The 19,658-nt window shown below is 52.4% G+C and overlaps 1 protein-coding gene across 1 annotated transcript in view; it reads left to right on the top strand.

The window, feature by feature from the left end:
- Positions 1 to 19,359, top strand: part of ZBTB16 (zinc finger and BTB domain containing 16) — a 195,162-nt gene extending 175,803 nt beyond the window's left edge. Inside the window, exons 5-7 of the mRNA XM_004273381.4 lie at positions 6,587 to 6,757; positions 11,597 to 11,764; positions 13,786 to 19,359. Coding sequence (XP_004273429.1) covers positions 6,587 to 6,757; positions 11,597 to 11,764; positions 13,786 to 14,015 — 569 coding nt within the window. The 3' untranslated portion in view covers positions 14,016 to 19,359. The remainder of the gene's footprint in view (positions 1 to 6,586; positions 6,758 to 11,596; positions 11,765 to 13,785) is intronic.
- The last annotated feature ends 299 nt before the right edge of the window (positions 19,360 to 19,658 follow it).

Consider the following 19,658-nt stretch of genomic DNA (forward strand, 5'->3'; position numbering starts at 1 on the left):
CGGGGAAGCAGCTCTTCCTTTCTTGGGTGAGGTTGGGTGGAATTAGACAAGAGAAGCCCATCCTTGGTCCATGTGCAAGGACACACGTACACACACGCACACACATGTACACTCACGGCCGGCTTACCAAAAAAAAAAAACCCGAGTATATTTAGATCCCTCTGCTCTTTTGATTAAGAAACTGCTTATATCTAGGGATAATAAGAACCTTTTGCTCCAAGAAGGTGTAGCCCCTGAACATCTTCTCTGGCTGTGTACCCCTCTGGTCCTGTTCCTTCCTTTCTATTAAAGAGCTTATTGGTATGGAAATGGCACAGGTGTCAACATGAGGGTTTTTGTGTCTCATAATTTCAGACCCAGTCATCACCTGGGTGAAATAAATACCCTGGGTTTGTGTCACCCCTCCTGCCTCCTGTTCCACCCTAGCCTTGGCTTTCTCCCATTTTTTGGCTAAAATTAAACTTGTTTTAAATTGGGAATCTGAGTGGTACATGCCCTGCAGCCAAGATTGGCTGTGCTGCCCTTGGGGGTGGAAGGTGGGTATGGTGGGGTCACCATCTCCAGATAGAATGGATGCAAGTGAGGGTACAGATATTTGCATGGCCCTTCTGCATGTTACCTGGGACCTCTCTCCATCAACCCTGCCACACCCATTCCCTCTTTCTAGTGTAATTTCCCTTCAGGCAGACACCCTTGGGGTCCAGCCTAACACTGAGCCCCATTCATTCTTCAGAAGAGCAGAGGAAGTGCTGTTCTTTGACCTGGTGAATTATTTCTTTGGGCCAAGGCTAATTGATGTATCTGATTTACACTGAAATTTACAGATTGATTGAAAACAGTACATTTGTAGGGTTTACATACTCAATAACGTTTGCCAGTTGCCTCCTAACAGCACTATGAGGTTGGTAGTGGAAAGGGCAGCTTACTCATGAATACCATCTCCTAGATGAAGAAATGAGGCCAAGGGCAGCAGCTACCTGGCTCAGAGTCACAGAGCTGGGAAGGGCTGCACCTGTGGGCTAGAACCAGGGTCTTCTGTTTCACTGCATGGTGTGGTAAAACTTGTCCTTTTTCTATGGGCTGGGTCTTTGCTTCTGAGCAACAGAGCTCAGACATGAAGCCAGAACCGGGGAGTCCTGTTCAGCCCACCAGACAGACAAGAGAGGCCCCAAAGAGATCAGCTGTCTGGGGGTTACTGGGCATTACTAATTTCCAAGGAGAGCCTTGTTGGAAGTTCCCGGTAATGGCTGCATTTGGTCTGGGCTTCCCCCAGCTCTAGCCATCCATCGCTCTGTACCATGACTTTCCCCACCCTGTTTCCCCCCTTTGTCCTTTGTGATTGTCCCTCAGCTCCTTATTCATTCTTGAATGCAACATGCAGTTATTGAGCACCTACTATATGCCAGGCCCTGTGCTTTATCTTGGGGGATATAACAGTGAAGAAAATAGTCCCCGTTTTGGAGGGCTTACCATCTACTAGACAGAGCTGAATGTCAAAAATCAGTACAACAAAGGGTTTAATAATTGTGCTGGAATCATGAGGGCTCAGAGGAAGAAGGTGTTCTTGGCACTGAGTCCTAAATGGTGTCAGTCATCCAAGATGCCTTCTCTAGGGTCAGTCCCTGGAGGAAGCAGCCCAGAGTCGAGAAGACAACTTAGGCTTGTGTATGGTGGAGGGCGGCCATGACCTGTATCCAGGTTGTTCACTGCAGGAGGATGCCCAGCCGAGGGAGAAATGGAGGCTGGAGTCCAGCCGTCTTCGCTTGCAGAGCTGTGTGCCCAGGCGAGGATCTGTGTCTGCCCAGAGGAAGAGGCATGATTTTCTAATTCAGACAAAGGCATCGTCTGGGCTGGTATTGGCTTTGCTACCGCTTCATAGCTAAAAAGCTTTTTCACTTGGGTATCTCATTGGGTGCTCTCAACAACCACAAGCAATGTGTCAAACGACGGACAAATTCTGGTCCAGAGAAGTTCAGCAACTTGCCCTGGTCACAAGGCAAGTAAGTGGCAGAGCCAGGACACATGTGCTTCTTTGGTCTCCCTTGTGGCATGTTGACCATCTGATTTCTGAATGTCTTTTGCAACCGGTGGAGGCTCCTTCCCTCTCCCCACTGGTATCAGGCATGAGGTCTCCCCACAGCAGAGGAAAGACCAGTGAGCATCTCAGGGGCTCAGGCATTGAAGGAAGCAGAGCACTAACACTGCCGGACCCCCTTGCCTCGCCGAACATCTCACTGCAGCTAATGAATTGCTAATACAATTTTCTAGATAATTTTATTTCCATAGCCCCACATTTTAATGTGTTTCCAAAAGCTAGCATTTATTTGCTTAATCTCCCAGTGTAATAGAATCTGCCCTGACTCATCATACATGCGAACAATCAGCTAGGCAGAAACTACGGCAAATTGTTTAATAACTCAAATCTCATCTCTAGATTCTTAACTTGCATGCACCAATAGCTTTTCTTGTGTCTCCCCCCGCTCTTTCCTTTTTCCTTTAAAAATATTTTTCCATCTTCTCAGCTGCTGGTCTCCAAACAGAAGAATGGAGAGTGGATGTGGGGTCTCAGAGCCCCCGTCTCTTTATGTCTGAGCCTGGGGCAGTGTCTCGGTGGCCAGGGAGAGCCCTGTGCCCTGTGGGATGTCCCAGGAAGGGGAGAGAGACCACTGTAGGGACACTGTAGCATTTCCTTTGCAGGTGGTCACTGCATAACTTTAAACTTGTCACCAAGGTACAGAGCTGGCGTCCAGGACTTCAAATGCATCACGCTTCCTGACTCGAGCCCAGGCTGAGGGTCCTGTCTTGCCACTGCCCTGGATTCCACTTCTCCAGTCCTCCTCCTGTCCTCCCAGCCCCTACCCTAGACTGGTCCCCACTCTCCTCCAGTGGTAGCACAGAAGTCCGTCATGTTCCTCCCTGCTTTCAGCCACTTGCCACTGCTGTTTGTGCCCTTGCAGCCCCCAGGGGCATTGCCCTCACATACTGGTTGGATCAGGCTAGCACCCGACCCCCTCTTTTCGTGGTACTGCATTGCCTGTGGAATGAAATCTAATCTGTCCCACCAGGTGATGCGGCCCTCTGCCATCCAAACCCCCATAACCTTCCCTGCTCATTTTCATCCTCAGGGTCTGTCCTCTGCCCCTGCCTGCTCTGAAATTTGCTTGTGGGGTTTCTAGCCTGGCTCCCGTGCCCCATTCTTGTCCTTGGCTTCTCAGTCCACTTCATTTCTTAAAACCTAACTCAGATTCTCCGAAGCCCTCTTGGCATCAGCCTGTCTTATCCTCTGGCTGGTCGTTGGCTTGTCTGTGTCCCCCACTAATCTGGGACCCTATTTCTCTGGTTGATCTCAGCATCCCTCCTGTCACCTAGCACAGTGCCTACGCTAGGTGATATTCACCGAGTCAGCTGAATTGACACGAAATGGGTTCAGCCATTCCTGAGAAGAAGAGACCACATAGTGGGGCAGCTCTGGGGCCCTGGGAAGACGGGAAGGGGTGAGGTTGCAGGGTTCTCAGTCTGCCCTGCAGTGGTACTGACCCTCAGAGCTCCTCTGGGCCTGGCTTTTTTAAAAAGATGTATATGCAATTTCCTTTTTCTTTCTTTCTCTCTCTCTCTCTTTTTCTTTCTTTCCTTCCTTCCCTCCTTCCCTCCTTTCCTTCCTTCTTTCCTCCTTTCTTTCTTCCTTCCCTTCCCTTCCCTTGCCTTCCCTCCTTCTTTCTTTTCTTCCTTCCTTCCTTCGTTCCTTCCTTCCTTCCTTCCTTTCTTTCTTCCCGTTCTTCCTTCCACCCTTCCTTTCTTCTTTCTTCCCTCCCTCCCTTCCATCCTTCCCACAAGGCATGTGGGAATCTTAGTCCCCCAACCAGGGATTGAACCCGCACCCCCTGCATTGGAAGCATGGAGTCCTAACCACTGGACCACCAGGGAAGTCCCTGGGCCTGGCTTTCTAGGCTCGGGTGTCCTCCTGGGAATGTCATTCATGTTCCCTCTGACGCAGATTCCTTCCACACTGAGGACTTCGGAGGATGCATAAGGAGAAACCTGGGCTCTTAAAGGGCGTGGTTTGCCCAGGAAGCCTGCTCCGTCTTACTGATAAAAGGCAGATGTTTGATGTCTGGCTTCATCAGGACTCTCTGTGGGGTGAGGTTAGGGCCAGAGAGGGGGCTGGTGCTGGGGGCCCTCAGGATGAAGCAGCCACAACGTGCCACGTCACAGGACATGCTGCAGATGGACGCCATTCTGGGGCAGGCTGGCCAGGCCCGACTGGGCTTTGAGGACTCACTGTCCGCCGTCGTCTGCTTCTGCTGGGCAGACCGCTCCCATCAGTGCCCCCCTCAGTCAAGTGGGGCCCGCACCCGAGTACCTTGCAGCGGTCTTGCTGGCGCCCAGTGGAGTCGGAAGGCTTCAGAGAGCTTTGCCTTGTGACTCGGCTTCCACCGCACGCCTCCTGGCCCAGGTTCTCCAGCTGTTGCTGGGGTGGGCCCTGCATGCACTGGGGCTCCTGAACCAGCTGGGTTGGAGCTGCCTCGCTGGTGTCATTATTGTGCCTCTTCCCAGAGAAGCCCATGCAGACAGGTGGCAGATCCAGAGGGAGACATGAGCCCAGCCCTGTGACTTCTGAAATCAGACATACTGAAGCATTTAACAATCCCAGCTCTGCTTCTTTCTAACTGTGTGACCTTAGGCAAGTTACTTAATCACTCTGTTTTCCCATTTGTACAAAGGGGCACGAGAATCCTGCCTTGCACGTTTTAAACGAGATGACAACAGATAGAGCACCTAGCACACGGCCTGTAGTAATTCCCCTTCCCGTCTGCTCTTTGAGTCCAGGAGCAAATTTGTGCCCTTGCTGATATTCCACATCCCCTGCTCAGCCTTCCCTGGACCTGGATGCAGGCGATGTCTGTCTGCAGGTGTGATGAGCATGGCTGAAGGTGCTGTGAGGGGTGGGGGGCTGGGGAGAATGAGAGGCCGTCTTTGCCTTCCCGCCAGTCCATTCATTGCAAACCCAGCCATGAATGGGACTGAGTTGTCCAGAACGGGCCTTCCATTTGCTATTTCTGTTGATGGACCCCGGAGGCCACAGGCGCTCTGTGCTGTCCTTCTTGTCACCCTCTTTCCGCCGGGAGCTCCCTGATGCCACATTGAGCAGCCCACGACTTGCCACAGCCAAAGCTCTGCTCCACCTTCCACTCTGGGCTGCCAGGCACTGGGCCTGACCCCCTTTCTTGCTTGTGTCCTTTACACGGGGGAGGCAGCGCTGGGCTGACCACAGGTGATAATGCCCAGGTGCCGGCAAAGAGAGACGAGCAGATGGGGAGCTTCCCGGGGCAGGGGGCTGACACGCTTAGGGAAATGGAATCCAAAACGGTAGACAAGGGGCTACTGGTGAGTCCTTGGAAGGTTTAGATGCTTCCTCCTGTGGTGCTGAACCCCGTAAGGCCATGGTCCCAGAGCAGCATCAGGAAGGGGGTTGATAACAGACAGAAAATGGCAGCCTGCCTTTGTAGGGTACCATGGGGTACCTACCCATGCTTCTGATCAGCGCAGGGAACGACCAGACAGAGTTAAATGAAAATCTCATGTCCCTCATTAGCTTAAAATCCCTTGACAGTTGCCCGTTGGTCTTGGGAGGAAGCCTAAAGATCTTAACATGGTTTTCAAGACCCCGTACGAGCTGGCCCTGCCTACTTCTTTGACCTCCGCTCTACTTTCTTTCTGCCTCCTCAGGTGACCTGTTCTGTCTTATCCTCTGACCCGTTACGTTTCTCTCCAGTTCAAAGATACTATTCCATCTTCTTGGAATGCTCTCCTCATGGCCCAGTGTGCTGGGTAACATCTATGATGAGGGCAGGCACTTGGTACGGTTTTCCATGGCTACATCCCCAGGGCCAAAGGAGAGAGTCCTCCTTATAGAAGATACTAAAATAATATTTCTTGAATGAATGGACCCTTAAGATGTACGCATTAATGAATGGAGACGTGGTTAAGAGAATCGGGTCTGTAGCTCGCGTTAGGAGCGGATCAAATCCAGGTTGCCTGGGTTTGAATCCCAGCCCTGTTTGCTTGCGAGCTCTGTGCTACTTCGGACAAGTAACTCAGCCTCTCTGTGCCTCCTTCTCCTTATCTGAAGGGTGAGGATGCAGAGCCCACCTTTTGGAGATGGGATTTTTAAGTTAGTTACACTTGAACGACGGCTGGCATGTATCATCTCCATTATTGTGATTCCTCACAGAGGCCGGCCTGATGCCCCGCCTCCTGTGCCAGGCTCTGAAAGTCCCTTTGATAGATGCCTTCCTGGTACCCTGCCTTTGACACAGACCTCCATACGATTGCAGACTCATTTGCTGCTCTGATGTGTTTGATTAATGTCTTTCTCCCACTAGACTTTAGGTTCCATGAGGGCAGGAAGTAAGTGGATTCTGTCCACCGTTGGAGCCGCACAGCGGGGGCTCCAGCAGCATCGCGTGGCCTGCACCACCTCTGGGTTTGCCCGGGGTGCTGGCCTGACGCTGGCTCTGGCTCCAGCCTAGCTGGGTGAAGAAGGCCTGTGTCCAGCCCTGAGGCTTTCCCCCGCTGTGTCCTGCAGGCACGGACATGGCTGTCTTCTGTCTGCTGTGCGGGAAGCGTTTCCAGGCCCAGAGTGCGCTCCAGCAGCACATGGAGGTCCACGCGGGCGTACGCAGCTACATCTGCAGCGAGTGCAACCGTACCTTCCCCAGCCACACAGCCCTCAAACGCCACCTGCGCTCACACACAGGTAGGCCCGGCCGGGGACGGGCAGGGCAGGGTCTCTGGGAACCACTGTCTGCATTTCCCTCCAAACACATCTGGCGGGGGTGCCCTCAGCCCTCCTCTGCTCAAGCGTCGGGCATGCAGGGGCCTCTGAGGTGCAGGTCAACGTGGACGGTTCTTATCCTGTCCCACCCTGGGCACCTTTGGTTCTCAACATCTCTGTGCCCGACAGAGAGGGTGCTCATTAGAAATGCAGGCTCTTGGGTCCCATGCTCAGAAACTTCCATTCAGTGGGTACAGGTGGCATCCGAAACTCAACATTATTAGTAAATATTCCCCAGGAATTCTGATGCAGGTGGACCAAGACGAATTTTGAGAAAAACCTGCCTTCTTGGTCTCTGTCTCTGCCTTTCCCCCTCCCACTGCTGGCCCCCTCCACACACACACACAGTGCACACACACTCCTGAGGTCGGCCTTGGGCTCTCAAGGGAACGTGGCAGAAGTGGTCCTGCTTATTCCCCAGTAACAGAAGCACACGTTCTATACTTGGGCCTTAGCCCTGTTTAGGGGAGACAGTGAGGTCGTATAAACAGTGAGCCATGAAACATCCCTGCTTAGCCAGTTGGAGGTGCTGGGGGAGGAGAGTAGTTGTGAGTCAAGGGGTCTGGGCTGGGATACGTGGTCCTGAGAGCCAAGAGGCATTTGCTTCCTTGCAGCGGCCCCTGACCCTCTAGCAAGGTCATGGGTGACTTGAAAGCCTTCCTTTCTCTGGCTGTACATGGATAAAGAATTGCCTGTTTCTGAGTCTGCATGTGTCTCTGCTTGTGTGTGTTCTGTCCTGCTTTTGGGGTGAGAGGTGGGTTATGGAGCCAGGGAGACAGAGAGGCAGACTCTCTTTCTGAGTACGTAACAGGGTATGTTCTCATGTCTTCTGGAGAGGGTATAAAAAACTCTGTGTGCCTCATGACGGCATTGGCAGGACCCTTTCCTCACTCTCGGGTCTTATCATGCTCTGGGATTAAGTGGCAGGCTCTGCTGAATACGGGAGGGGCTTTGTTTATCAGGGACCGAGCTGGCCTGGCCTGCCCGCGGTAGGCATCCTCGCCAAGGAGCCTGCCTGGACTCCTGCTTCCGGATGCTGTCCCGTGCAGGGGAGCACATTGCCTTAGCATCACCAGATTTGCTTAGAACTTGTTAGATTTGCTGGCTTCGGACAAGGGGAGGTCTCCGAGGGGAAGGCCTGACAAGAAGGGCAGAGGAGGAAGGGATGCTGACAAGGGCTTTCTCTGTAGTGACCGCATAAGCATCCCCTGCAGGTATCGGGTTAGCCAAAAAGTTCACTTGGGTTTTTGGCAAGATATTACAGAAAAAACCCGAACGAACTTTTTGGCCAACCCAATACATGCACCTTCCTGTCAACACCTCCCCCACTGGGCCCCCAAGTTCAGCCTTATCAAAGGTGGCCAGTTACCTTTCAGCCACTTCTGAGCACTCTGCTGGGCCCCATCAGTCGGATTCATGTGACTGGAACGATCCCAGTCCTGCTAAGTCCACCCAGGATACGCCCTGCCCTGCCCACCCTAGCTCCTGAGAGCTCAGATATCAAAATGCCCCCGGCCCCTGTGTCAGTCATGGCTCAGATCCATGGGGAGGGAGTATTTCCAGACATCGTTTAGGAGAAGTACTTGCTTTTGACCTAGGAAACATGGAGCACGTGTGCTGCCTACTCCAACACCCATGGATTTCACACCAGTGAGGCCCTGTGCGCACAGCCCCGCCCAGGCTGAGCACACCCCGCATGATGCCTCATTAATATTCCCTTGTTCTTGGCCCACTTGCTGCTGCGGCCGGGCGTTGAGCATCAGCAGCTGTGTTGGGTAGGTTAGTCCAGCCGCGCTCTCGGCATTGATGGATCCCTGATTCACATGGCGCATCGTCTAATAAACTCTCTGCTGTGCTGAGTGGGGGAGCTGAGTAGCCGACAGGATGGGGCTGGGGTGGGAAGGATGACACTGGGCTTGGCCACCGTGCCAGGGAGGCCACCAGGTGAGGACAGACCGCTGGGGTCACAGGTGCACTGGGCAAGCCTGAGGGGGGCTCTCATTAGTCTCGTTTGTCCTGTACTTAATGTCAAGCTCATTAAAGAGGCCACAGAGTTAATCAACCCACCACAAATTGGATTTTGAATCCTGCAGCCAGTTTTGTGTACATTATGGCAACACTGACATGGGGTGAGGATTTTAGGCCAGGTGCTTGCCATGTTTCAAATCCGTGTGTGTGTGTGTGTGTGTGTGTGTGTGTGTATGTGTTGGTGTCTTTTTTTTTCTCCCCCCCTAACTTTTTATTCCTTTCCCTGGGCTGACTCGAGACATTTCATATTTAAACTCATGTCACATGTGATCCACTTCATCATTAAATTCATAAAAATCTGATCAAACCAACCTCTCTGCCTTAACCTTTTGTTTTTTAAACTCTTAGGGCCCCCCTCTGGAGGGGAAAGGCACAGACAGACAGCGCTGCCCACCCCCCAACCCACCGTGTGGCTGCCGATGTACGTTTTCATTACCGGCTCCTCTGAAGTCTCACGTGGCCCTTGCTTTATTTATTTATTTATATCTTAATGAGGATACCGAATTCTTGATTAAAGTTGTAATCGTTGCCGATTCAGTAAGGAGGGGAGTCGGATGTCAGACGGGGCTGTGTGTGCAGACGTCTACACGCAGAGAGAGTGGCACACAGGCCCAGGCGTGCACAGACCAACCCTCCCTCTGTTAGACACACAGCTAATTAGGAGCAGGGTCTGCATGGGCCTCTCCTTCCCTGGGGTTGGATGGGGCTGGCGGCTGGGGACGGGCTAGTCTGCACAGCCCCAGCAGCGAGGGCGCGGGCAGGTGCCTGGAACTCAGGAATCCGCTCATCCCCAGATCTGCACGTGGAGGCTCTCCTCTGAGCCCGGGGCAGGGCCCCCTAGAGTGGCTTTGCTCTTTGAGCTTCTTCCATCCTACCCCTCCGATGGAAGCGCTCCCACCCACCCGTCTGCACCCTCGGAGCATCTTGTAAACCTTCCACCCGTGAGAGAGCCCACAAGGGAGCAGACCGCAGCGTCCTCTCCCCACAGAGGCTTAAAAACCCTTCGGAGCCATCAGAAGAGATGAGAATGTGTGAGGGTGCAGGGGCTTGCGTTCGAGAAGGGGGAGGTTTGGTTAGCAGCCTGAGGAGGGGAGAGAGAGAAGAGAGTAAAATATCATTTGAAAGAGGAAGTGAAGGCACAGGCATGCAAGTCTATAACGAGAAGGACAATTTATGCCCAGGCACGAGCGCAGTTTGACATGGGGATAATGAAAAAACGTAGGTCATTGTGGATGACTTAAACCTTCAGCGGCTGAAGAAAATGTATGAAATGCAGAGGACATTACACGGTTGGCAGCCCCGCGCATCTGCAGAGGGACAAGTGAAATACAGTGGGCCATTCTTTACCATAAACGATGGCTGGTGGAGGTGCAGGCCAGAGAAATTGTAATTACAGTGACAAGACGAATCAGCGATATTTAAATATTCATGAACAAAGTCTGGGGTGATCAATCTGTCTTTATTGTCTGTGCCTTCACTCCTGTAATAAATAAGTAGCTGAAGTCTTCACCTTTCATCCCCACAAAGCCCCCACTTCGGGTACAAAGGGAAAGATGGTTAATCCCCGCACCCCATCCTCAGAAAGGAGGCTGCTGGGCATGGATTCCAGGCCGGGGAAAGGCAGTTCTCCCCGAGTTTCATATACTGACATTTCCCGAGCGTCTGCTTAGGGTTTACTCTGTGTTGCGTGCTGAGGCTACAGGGATGAACAAGCTTCCCTTCTTGTCCTCACGGTGCTCGTAGTCTGTGGGCACGGTGGGCGTCACAGCAGATGCAACACAGCCTGTCAGTTAGCAGTCTGGTAAGTATCCAGTGTCCAGATCCTGGAACCAGATCTGAATCCCAACTCAGCTCTTTATTAGCTCTTTGACCTCAGGGACCATGTTTAAGCATCTCTAAACATCTCATTTTTCTCTTCTGTAAAATGAGAATGATACTGTCTTCCTTGTAAGGTTGTTGTGATGATTACGTGATATGATTGATCCACGTGAAGTTCTTAGCACAGTAGTGAGCATTCAACAAATGTGGGCCATTTTAATTAGAAAGTACCATAAAAATTGTACTACTACTGCTAAAAGGACAAAATACTGGACATTTCTTCTCTCTGGGGACAGAGGAGAAAGTGACTCAATTTGCCTGAGCAGGGGACAGTGGGGGTAGCGCTAAAGGGAAACTTCCAAACCGTGGTGACACATGAGCTGGACTTGGATGTGTGACTAGGAGTTCGCCAAGGAGAGAAGAGGAAATCACGCAGAAAAAAACGGTTGCATAAGCCTGTGGAGGAGGGAAAGAGCAGAAGGAATTTGGGGGACAGTGAGAACATTGGAGGGATTTTTTTGAGGGTAGGGGAGTCAGGCTGGAATGGCTTTTGCCCCTGACCTAGAGGAAAGGAAGCTGGGGGAAGGGTCTCGAAGCCCCTGGGTCTGCTCTGCCCTCAGGGGACCTGCTTTCTGGTGGCTCTGTTCATCCCTGAACCAAACGGGCTCTCTTTTCCCGAGACTGGCCCTTGAGGCGTGGATGGCCACTGGGCCACGGTAAAGTACGGACACGTGTGCACAGGCATGCTCCCTGTTGATGCTAAGGGGCTGGCAGGGGGTGGAGGGTCCCTCAGTCATCTCTGGAGGTGGCGACTCTAGGCAGCCTCATCCTTCCGGCACACTGAACCTGCCCTACTGTCCCCTAAAGAGGGGGCCGGGGGAGGCGGGGGCCTGATCCAGCCCCTTGTCCCCACAGGTGACCACCCGTACGAGTGTGAGTTCTGTGGCAGCTGCTTCCGGGATGAGAGCACACTCAAGAGCCACAAGCGCATCCACACGGGCGAGAAACCCTACGAGTGCAACGGCTGCGGCAAGAAGTTCAGCCTCAAGCACCAGCTGGAGACACACTATCGAGTGCACACAGGTACTAAGGACACACAGCTGGCTCCGGGCGGGGAGTGGGCAGGGGCAGGTGGGTCTGCAGAGAAGCCCGGGTGCCCATGGTCCCGGGCTGAACCGAAGAGTGGAACAGCTTCTGCTAAGTGTTACTACGGTGACCTGAGTGCCACTTCCTCCCTGCGAGGGTGAGGCCGACCTTGCTAATCGATCACAGCGCTCTTTCCAGGAGCCCAGACTAGCCTTCCAGGCGGCCATACCAAGAGCTCACAGAGGATATCCATTCCTGAATCCTGAATTGGGGGTCAGTTGGCCTGATTAGCTGAAAGTGAAGGCTAAGGTGATTTCATGTGACTTGAGGGTTACAGGAAGAACTAGGCGACGTTAAGTTAGGTTATGATGAGGGTTGGGAAAAACTGTATGTTAGATTGAGTTCGGTTCAACGATTAGAGAAGCAGTTGGATTTACTAACCCCTCTACATGTTTAATATTTTACCATTTCAAAGGGCCTTCTGTTCCTTTTTACATAAAAGAAATGGGAGCAACTGTTTTCTTGGGGCCTGAGGACAGAACAGGTGGAAGTGGTCCCGACATCCAGAGTTGCCAGAGTTGGGGGCCGTGGATGCTGGGGCCGGCCCAAGCCTGCCTGGGAAAGCCATTGTGCACATCTCTTTCCAGCCGTGTATTCTGTGTCATCACCTTGGTTGCTTAAAATTGGCTACAGTGGGAGGGTTCACAACATGGCCATCAGCAAATGCCACCAAATCAGGGCTTTTGGAGAGCCAGTTGTTCACCATTTACAGTACACTGCCAGTTGGGGGGTAGATAGAAGGACTTCCTGTGAGGGTGAGACATAGTGGAAGGTAGTGGAATGTGGCAAAGTAGGAAGGCTCCCCTGATCAGGGGAAACAGCTGCCTGAGCAGAGGAATGGGGAGAGGTGATCAGATGGGTCCTGCTGGCCCAGGGGAGAGAGTGTGTTTTCCCGGGAGGGCAGGTGGACAGAGGGAGCAGTAAGCAGAGGATACATGTTGTCATAGCTGTGCTTTGGGCCACAAGGAGAGGATGGGGTGTTCGTTGCTGACAACTAGAGTGACCCCCAGGATTTCCCAGAGCCCCTTGTCAGAGACGTGTCCCGGCAGGTGTATCATTAAGTGCGCTGGCGCTGACTATTGTAAATAGCTGGTCGATAGTTAGATCACTTTGGCTGTTCATTACTTCATTATTTTGCAGGGGCCTCTGCACAGAGGAGTATCGATAGCAAGAAGGCTGGCCAGTTAATTACTGTATCAGAGCAAGGTTCCCTCACATCCTCTGCTCAGCTCCAGGGGACTGGAACAGAGGGTGGGCGGGTCGCAGCTTGGGTGTGGCCATGCACTCCCAGGTTCTCTGTCCCTCCCCCATTCCGGCCCCAGAGGGGAAGGCAGGGTCCAGGGCAGGCTCTAGAGCCTTAGAGGAGTAGCCATTCCCCGGTTTAGCACGTTTGCAGGATGGGGTCCCCTCGGTTTTACCCCACCCCTGTTCCCCACCATCTGTAGCCCTGTAAGGACTCCATCCCCTTGCTCCCCTGGAAGGAACTGTGTGCTGAAGAGCCATCCCTAAGCATTTGAGAGGCCTCGCGGGCCCTTTTCTAGACCTCCCTTTCCTTTCTTAGGAAGGGGAGAGTCCGTGCCCCTGAGAGAGTTAAGAATAAGTCCAGGGGCTGGAGCTGGGCTACATCGTGGCCACTAGCTACGTGTGGCTATCTACGTTAGTTACAGTGAACAAGATTGAGAATGTAATCCGTTGGAAACTAACACACCATTGTAAATCAACTATACTTCAATTAAAAAAGAAAAAAAAAAAAGAATGTAGTTCCCAGGGGCACTCAGGAGCCAGAAGCGACTCGCGGCTGCCACGCTGGGTGGTGCGTCCATTGCCCTGGAGAGTGCTGACCTAGACGGATGGGAGTGTCCAGCAAGCCCGGGGGGTGCTGAGGGTGCAGAACGTCCCTGGGGCCCATGTCACAGCCCCCTCCCTCTGTCCTGGCCTTCTCCTGCCCTCCCCCACAGGTGAGAAGCCCTTTGAGTGCAAGCTGTGCCACCAGCGTTCCCGGGACTACTCGGCCATGATCAAGCACCTGCGGACGCACAACGGCGCGTCGCCCTACCAGTGCACCATCTGCACGGAGTACTGCCCCAGCCTGTCCTCCATGCAGAAGCACATGAAGGGCCACAAGCCCGAGGAGATCCCGCCCGACTGGAGGATAGAGAAGACTTACCTCTACCTGTGCTATGTGTGAGGCGCCTGCGGCGGGGGCGGCGGGGGACAAGAGGAGTAGAGACGGAGCGGGATGACGTCCAGGAGGACCGTGAGGAAAACACAACAAAAAACAAATAAACGAGAAACAACAAAGAAAAAAGAGAGAGAGAAGGAGAAGGAAACCTGGGAGCTGTCGGGCTCTGGGGTCTCTCTGGGGCTCCAGGTGACCTGGGTGCCTGGCTGAGCCCCTCCCCTTGGGCCTCCATCCCTCCTTTCCCGGCTGGAGCTTGGCCTGCTCTTCTTGGATGGAGGTGGAGGGGCTTTTGTTCAGCTCGGATGGGGGGATGTTCTTCTCTTCCCTCCGCCCAGATCCTCCTTTTGTGTCCGGAAATGGAGACTAGGAAGGGGGGAGGGCTCCTCCAGTCAGAGCCAAACCACCTCTGCCTGCCGTGCTCTCACTGACCCCTCGGGAGGTGGGGGCTGAGGGATGGGTGGGCCGGGGGTGCAGGAAGGGGGCCTGCAGATGCTGGGGCTGGGCGGGCTCACTGGCTGACACAGACGACGGCAGCTCTAGCTTGCTGGGGGCAGCCTGGGCCGGGAGGGGTTCTCCCGCCCTTCCCGTCGCTCAGTTCATCTGTGGCTTTCTTCCTCTCCACCACACCTGGGTGCCCCGTCATGGTCTTCAGGAGCCTCAGGGCTCTCAGCCCCTCCCCCAGCTCCTGGCTGCCCGGCCCCGGTTGACTCCTGTCCTCCCAGCCCCCCATGGATACGGATCCCTCATCCTCCAGCTCCCTGTTGGGGAAGCTGTGTCTGACTCCAGAGCCCCCACTCGCACCCTCAGCTTTCTGAGAACGCAGATGAAGTAAATGGAAGGGCCCATCCCAGTCCAGCCCTGTCCTAAGCCAGATTCCTGCTGAGCTGCTTTTGCTTCCAAAATGGAAAAAGGAAACAACTAAATACACACTATCCCACCCAACAAACACACACAAACACAAACCCCCTGCGGCCCTCCTTCAGCCCCTAGGAGGAGGGATCCACCAAAGGGCTCGTTGCCCATGGAGGGATGTGGATGTCCTTCTCCAGAGGTGCCCTACACCTGGAGGGGGACCCCTGCCCCGGGAGGGTGTCGGCGAGTCGTGCCGGGGACCCTTTGTATACACGGGACCCCAGACCTGTTGAGCTCCATGGGAAAACCCAGGTCCAGAGGGCGGTACAGAATTCCTGGCTCCCAGGGCCCCCCAGTCCACGGGGAGGAGGTGGGGGAGAAGGAGTTGAGAGCGCTTTGCCTCGTGTTACGTTTTGCTTCTTTTCTGTGTCCTCTGTTCACCTGTTAGCACATTGTACTTGAATTACCTCAGTTTTTTGTGACCTCATGAGCTTTTTTGACCCCTGCCTGTATCTCTTTTTTGGTTGGGGGCTGGAAGGATGGGGAGAGTGTTCTTTTCTGTTTCTTGTGTAAGTTAATGGCGAGTTTAATAGGCTTCAGCTGGCCAAGGCCCTCCCCGTGTCCCCTAGCGATGAGCCTCCCAGCTGGAGGGGGCCGTGCGGAAGGGGCTGAGTACTCAGGATCTGGATGGGAGGCCCGGGCAGAAGGTGGGTGCCTGCCGGGGACGGACGGGGTGCTGGGGGCACGGCAGAATCACAGCCGGCTCGGCCCAGATGTGATGTCATCCTGCCTAAAACACTCTGGAGAGAATCCCACCTTTCTTACAGTTGGCTGGGTCATCCGGGTCTGGGGGCCTGTGTTCTTCAGATCCCTGCCAAGGCGTGACCCCACCTCTGTGTGTATTATCGTTGCCCAGACTGGTCTCTTTTCAGGGCTGGTCGGGGACAAGCCGGCCTGGGTGTTGTTGCGATGGGGCGGGGGTGTTGTTTTTCTAAAAGCTACCTCTTATGTTTGTCCAGTTCTTTTGTTCCCTTCATGCCTCCCACCCTGCTGCTCTGCTTCCCCCCACTTCTCCCAGCCTCCCCTCCCTGAATTTTTGGAAAGCACATTTGCAATATTTGTGTTCGCTTTGGGACGGGTCTTCCCGTTTCATCTCATGCTTTATTTGTAAGAGTTGTGGTTTTTTTCTTTCCTTTTCTCTCTCTGAGAAAGTTGTGGCTGCATTTTTATCTTAGGTTATAAAAAGTGGTTTAGGGAAGCGGTTTTGGGGAGAAGGGTTGTGAGGCATACAGGGAAGTCGGAGGGATGGGTGCTGCTGTGACCACCCCCCTGTCCCTCGGCCCCATCCCTCCTGCCCTCCCCTGTAATCTCGCCCACCAAATCTGAAGGCCTTAAAAGTTGTGTGTTGGGGGGATACGGACAGGGGGGACTGGGTCACTAGACCGTTGATTGGGGATGATAATGTAGGGAGGATGCTATTTTGCAACTATAATAATGACTTAGTGCTTTGGAAAGGAAAAAAAGAAAAGTTAAACTTGAAATATGTAACTAGAGCAGTTGTCATGTTTATAATGTGAAAAGAGTGGAATCATTGGGGGAGGGGCAGTCTGTAAGAAACCTTTGTGCACTATTGCCGCCTCCCCCAATCTGGGAAGAAGAGGGGACAGGCTGGCCCCCAGGGGATCTGTAAATCCCAGAAAACAGTATTTGAACAGCAAGATGTCATTCAACTTTGGTGGGGAAGGAAAAGAAAAATCAAACTACTCCACAGACCTAGTTGGCCCCTCTCCGTCTCCCCTGCCCTTCCCACACAGCCGGGTCTCCTCCGCTGTTCGTAAAAGCTGAGAGGGTTGAGCTAATATTTACAAATTGTAATATTTTTGTAATATTTGTTAGTTCCTTCATCAGTTCTACCGGACCTTGCCCTTTCCTTTCGTAATGTGACTAGGAAAACAAAAAACAAAACAAAAAAAACAAAAAGAAAATTCACCACCACCACCAACAAAATATCCCTTTGTACGTGCGTGTGTGTGCGTGTGCTTGTTGTGTGCGGTTGTGTGTTAAATCATGCAGTATTGTTGTAATCGGGTGTTGCAGCATTGGATGGTACCTAATCAGCCCCTGCCTGCCCCCACCATCCCGGAGGGAGGGATCATGGTCGAGAGGTAGGGAGAGAGGGTCGGGGCATGGGGTCTCTGAAGGATGCTGAGTGGGGAGACCTCTGTACTGGACTCTCCCCTCCTCTCCCATGAAGCCCCGGACACCCTGAAGAGACTCCAACACGTCTCTTTCCCAACTTCCTGCTCACAAAGACAAAAGAATTCTGACCTTGCCAAGGTGGCCAGGCCTAATGGCCAAGGTGAGGGTCAGAAATCATCTGGAGGCTTTAGATGTGTCTGCACGAAGAGGGCTAAGGAGACGAGGAGGGTGGAGACTGCTCTCTCCCCAGGTGAGATCCCTCTTCTTTGCCATCTGGCCCCTTGGTCACCCTGCTGCCTTTGGCTGTGGTACTGCTGACAACCCTACTTGCTACTGCCTTATCCAGCACAGTGAGCTTTCTCCAGCCTGGAAAGTCCAAGTGGATTAATAGTTCCTTTCCTACGTTCAGCTCCTATAAGCGTGTCCCTTAATGCTTTTGGTGACATTTCCCCCTCACTCATGTGCTCTTTCCCTATTCACTCCTTCACTCATTCAAAGCATTAAAATCCTATGTGTATATAGGATAGACAAATATATAGATATATATATATATAGCAAGAGAGAGATATAAAATAGTACATATCATTGCTGCTTTGGGCTGCTTTGGAGGAGGCCACGAATACGGGGAAGGGAGATCTGGGGTATAGGGGTGGGAAGGGAGGCTGGGGGACCCAGTGATTCCGTACAATCCAGGGATGCAACGCGGGCTTGTTTAATCTTTGTGCCTGAACAGTTTTTCCATGTTTAGAAAAGAAAAAAAAGAAAACCTGCTGCAATTTTTCACAAGTGTCTGGTACCCTTCCGGATGCTACTGGTACAACTGGCTGCTGGAGTGTTGAGGCCTTGGAGGGACGGGGCCCTTTGGCTCATCTCCTTACAGGGGAGTGATCAGTGGTGGGGGCAGCCTTCTGACTCTGGGGGGACTGGGGGAGATGTGTGGCCAATTCCCTGCAAGCCCAACGAGGGTGAAAGCTGGGGGCACGGGACATAGGACAGAAAAGGGGGGAAAGATCGGCTGTGTTCGTCCTTCCTAGGGCTATGTTAAATCTTTTCTTTCTCTCCCTTCTTGTTTCCTCCTTCCTGGAGGTTCATGGTGGCACTTACCTGGATATTTCAGTAGGAGGGAAGAAGGTCAGACTATCCCTACGCAGTGAGACTGATGGGTGGAGGAGAAAGGCACAGCCGACCAGGAGGAGTGCAAGACAGACCAGGGGAGCTGGGTCAGGGGAAAAGGGCTGGGGAGAGGGTGTTCAGGCCCCGCAGGCCTGTTAGCCTGAAGCCCCGCCTCCCTGAGTCCTTGGCATCCCAGTTTGCAGACAGGGTACCAGCCTCCTGGCGTGTGTCGTAGGAGTCGTTCACATAGTGTTATGCATGATCTTTGTAAGGTTAAGAGGCCGTGGTGGTGCACCATGACATCCGACCCATATATATAAAGATAAATATATATATATATGTATGTAAATTATAGCACTGAGGGCTCTGCTGCCCTGCTGGACCAAGCAAAACTAAGCCTTTTGGTTTGGGTATTATGTTTTGTTTTGTTATCTGTTTGTTTTCATGGCTTGTCTTCTGTCGTGACAGCACAAGTGCCAGTCCAATTGCTCTGTATTACAGAATAGTGTTTTTAATTAATTGATGTTCTAGTTCATGTCTACCTCAGCACCTCCTCTTAGCCTAATTTTAGGAGGTTGCCCAATTTTTGTTTCTTCAATTTTACTGGTTACTTTTTGTACAAATCTCTCTCTCTCTCTCTCCCCCCCCTTCTCTTTCTCTCTCCCTCCCTCCATCCCTCCTCCCTTCCCTCCCCTCTCACTTCTGTTTGTTTCATTCTCTCTTTCACTCTCCCCTTCTTCTTGCCCGCTCTGGCCCCAGCCCAGCCCTGCGACCCCACATTGTGCTCGCCAGCCCTATCTGTCCTAGCCCTGAAGCAGTTCACCCGAACTTGTGAACTTGTGCGGTCCTGGTTGCAGCTTTCCGCATCTGCCTTCGTTTCGTGTAGATTGATGCGTTTCTTTGTAATTTCAGTGTTTCTGACAAGGTTTAAAAAGAAAAAGAAAAAAAAAAAAGAAAATATGAAATTACTGCTGCAGGTTTTTTTCTCTCTCCATGTGTCACTAAGTGAAGTTTGTGCCTTCTATAGCAAAGAGAATATTTTTTACATCCTACTAACAGTAGATTTTTTTGTAGTGAACATTTTTTGTATTTTTATTTATAAGTCTCATAAGAAAAATAGCAATGTTCAGTTGTATACCTTGAATCTGCAGTTAGAAGAGAATAAAGTTAATTCAGTTGTCTCTGGCTTGAAGTGTCCCCCCTTTTTAAAAAGTGCTTTGCCCCTTCTGCCTTTTCTTGGGTGGAGAGCATCCGAGATTTCTGTCTGGGGATGGGAAAGAGAATACCTTACACCCCAGCCTCACTTATGTGGCACTCTTATGCCACATTTGTGAGGTGCGTACCCACCTTCATGACACATTTATGGAATGAGTTTTAGTTGAAAAAATAGCATTAAATACACAAATAGCATTTGATCCTTGGTCCAAGGAATGTATGAAGCAGGCCCTTGTCCATTTATCCCTTCAACGTGGGCGTTCATCCCTT

This window comes from Orcinus orca, chromosome 8 (genome assembly GCF_937001465.1).
Source record: "Orcinus orca chromosome 8, mOrcOrc1.1, whole genome shotgun sequence".
In the NCBI taxonomy this organism is placed as follows: Eukaryota; Metazoa; Chordata; class Mammalia; order Artiodactyla; family Delphinidae; genus Orcinus; species Orcinus orca.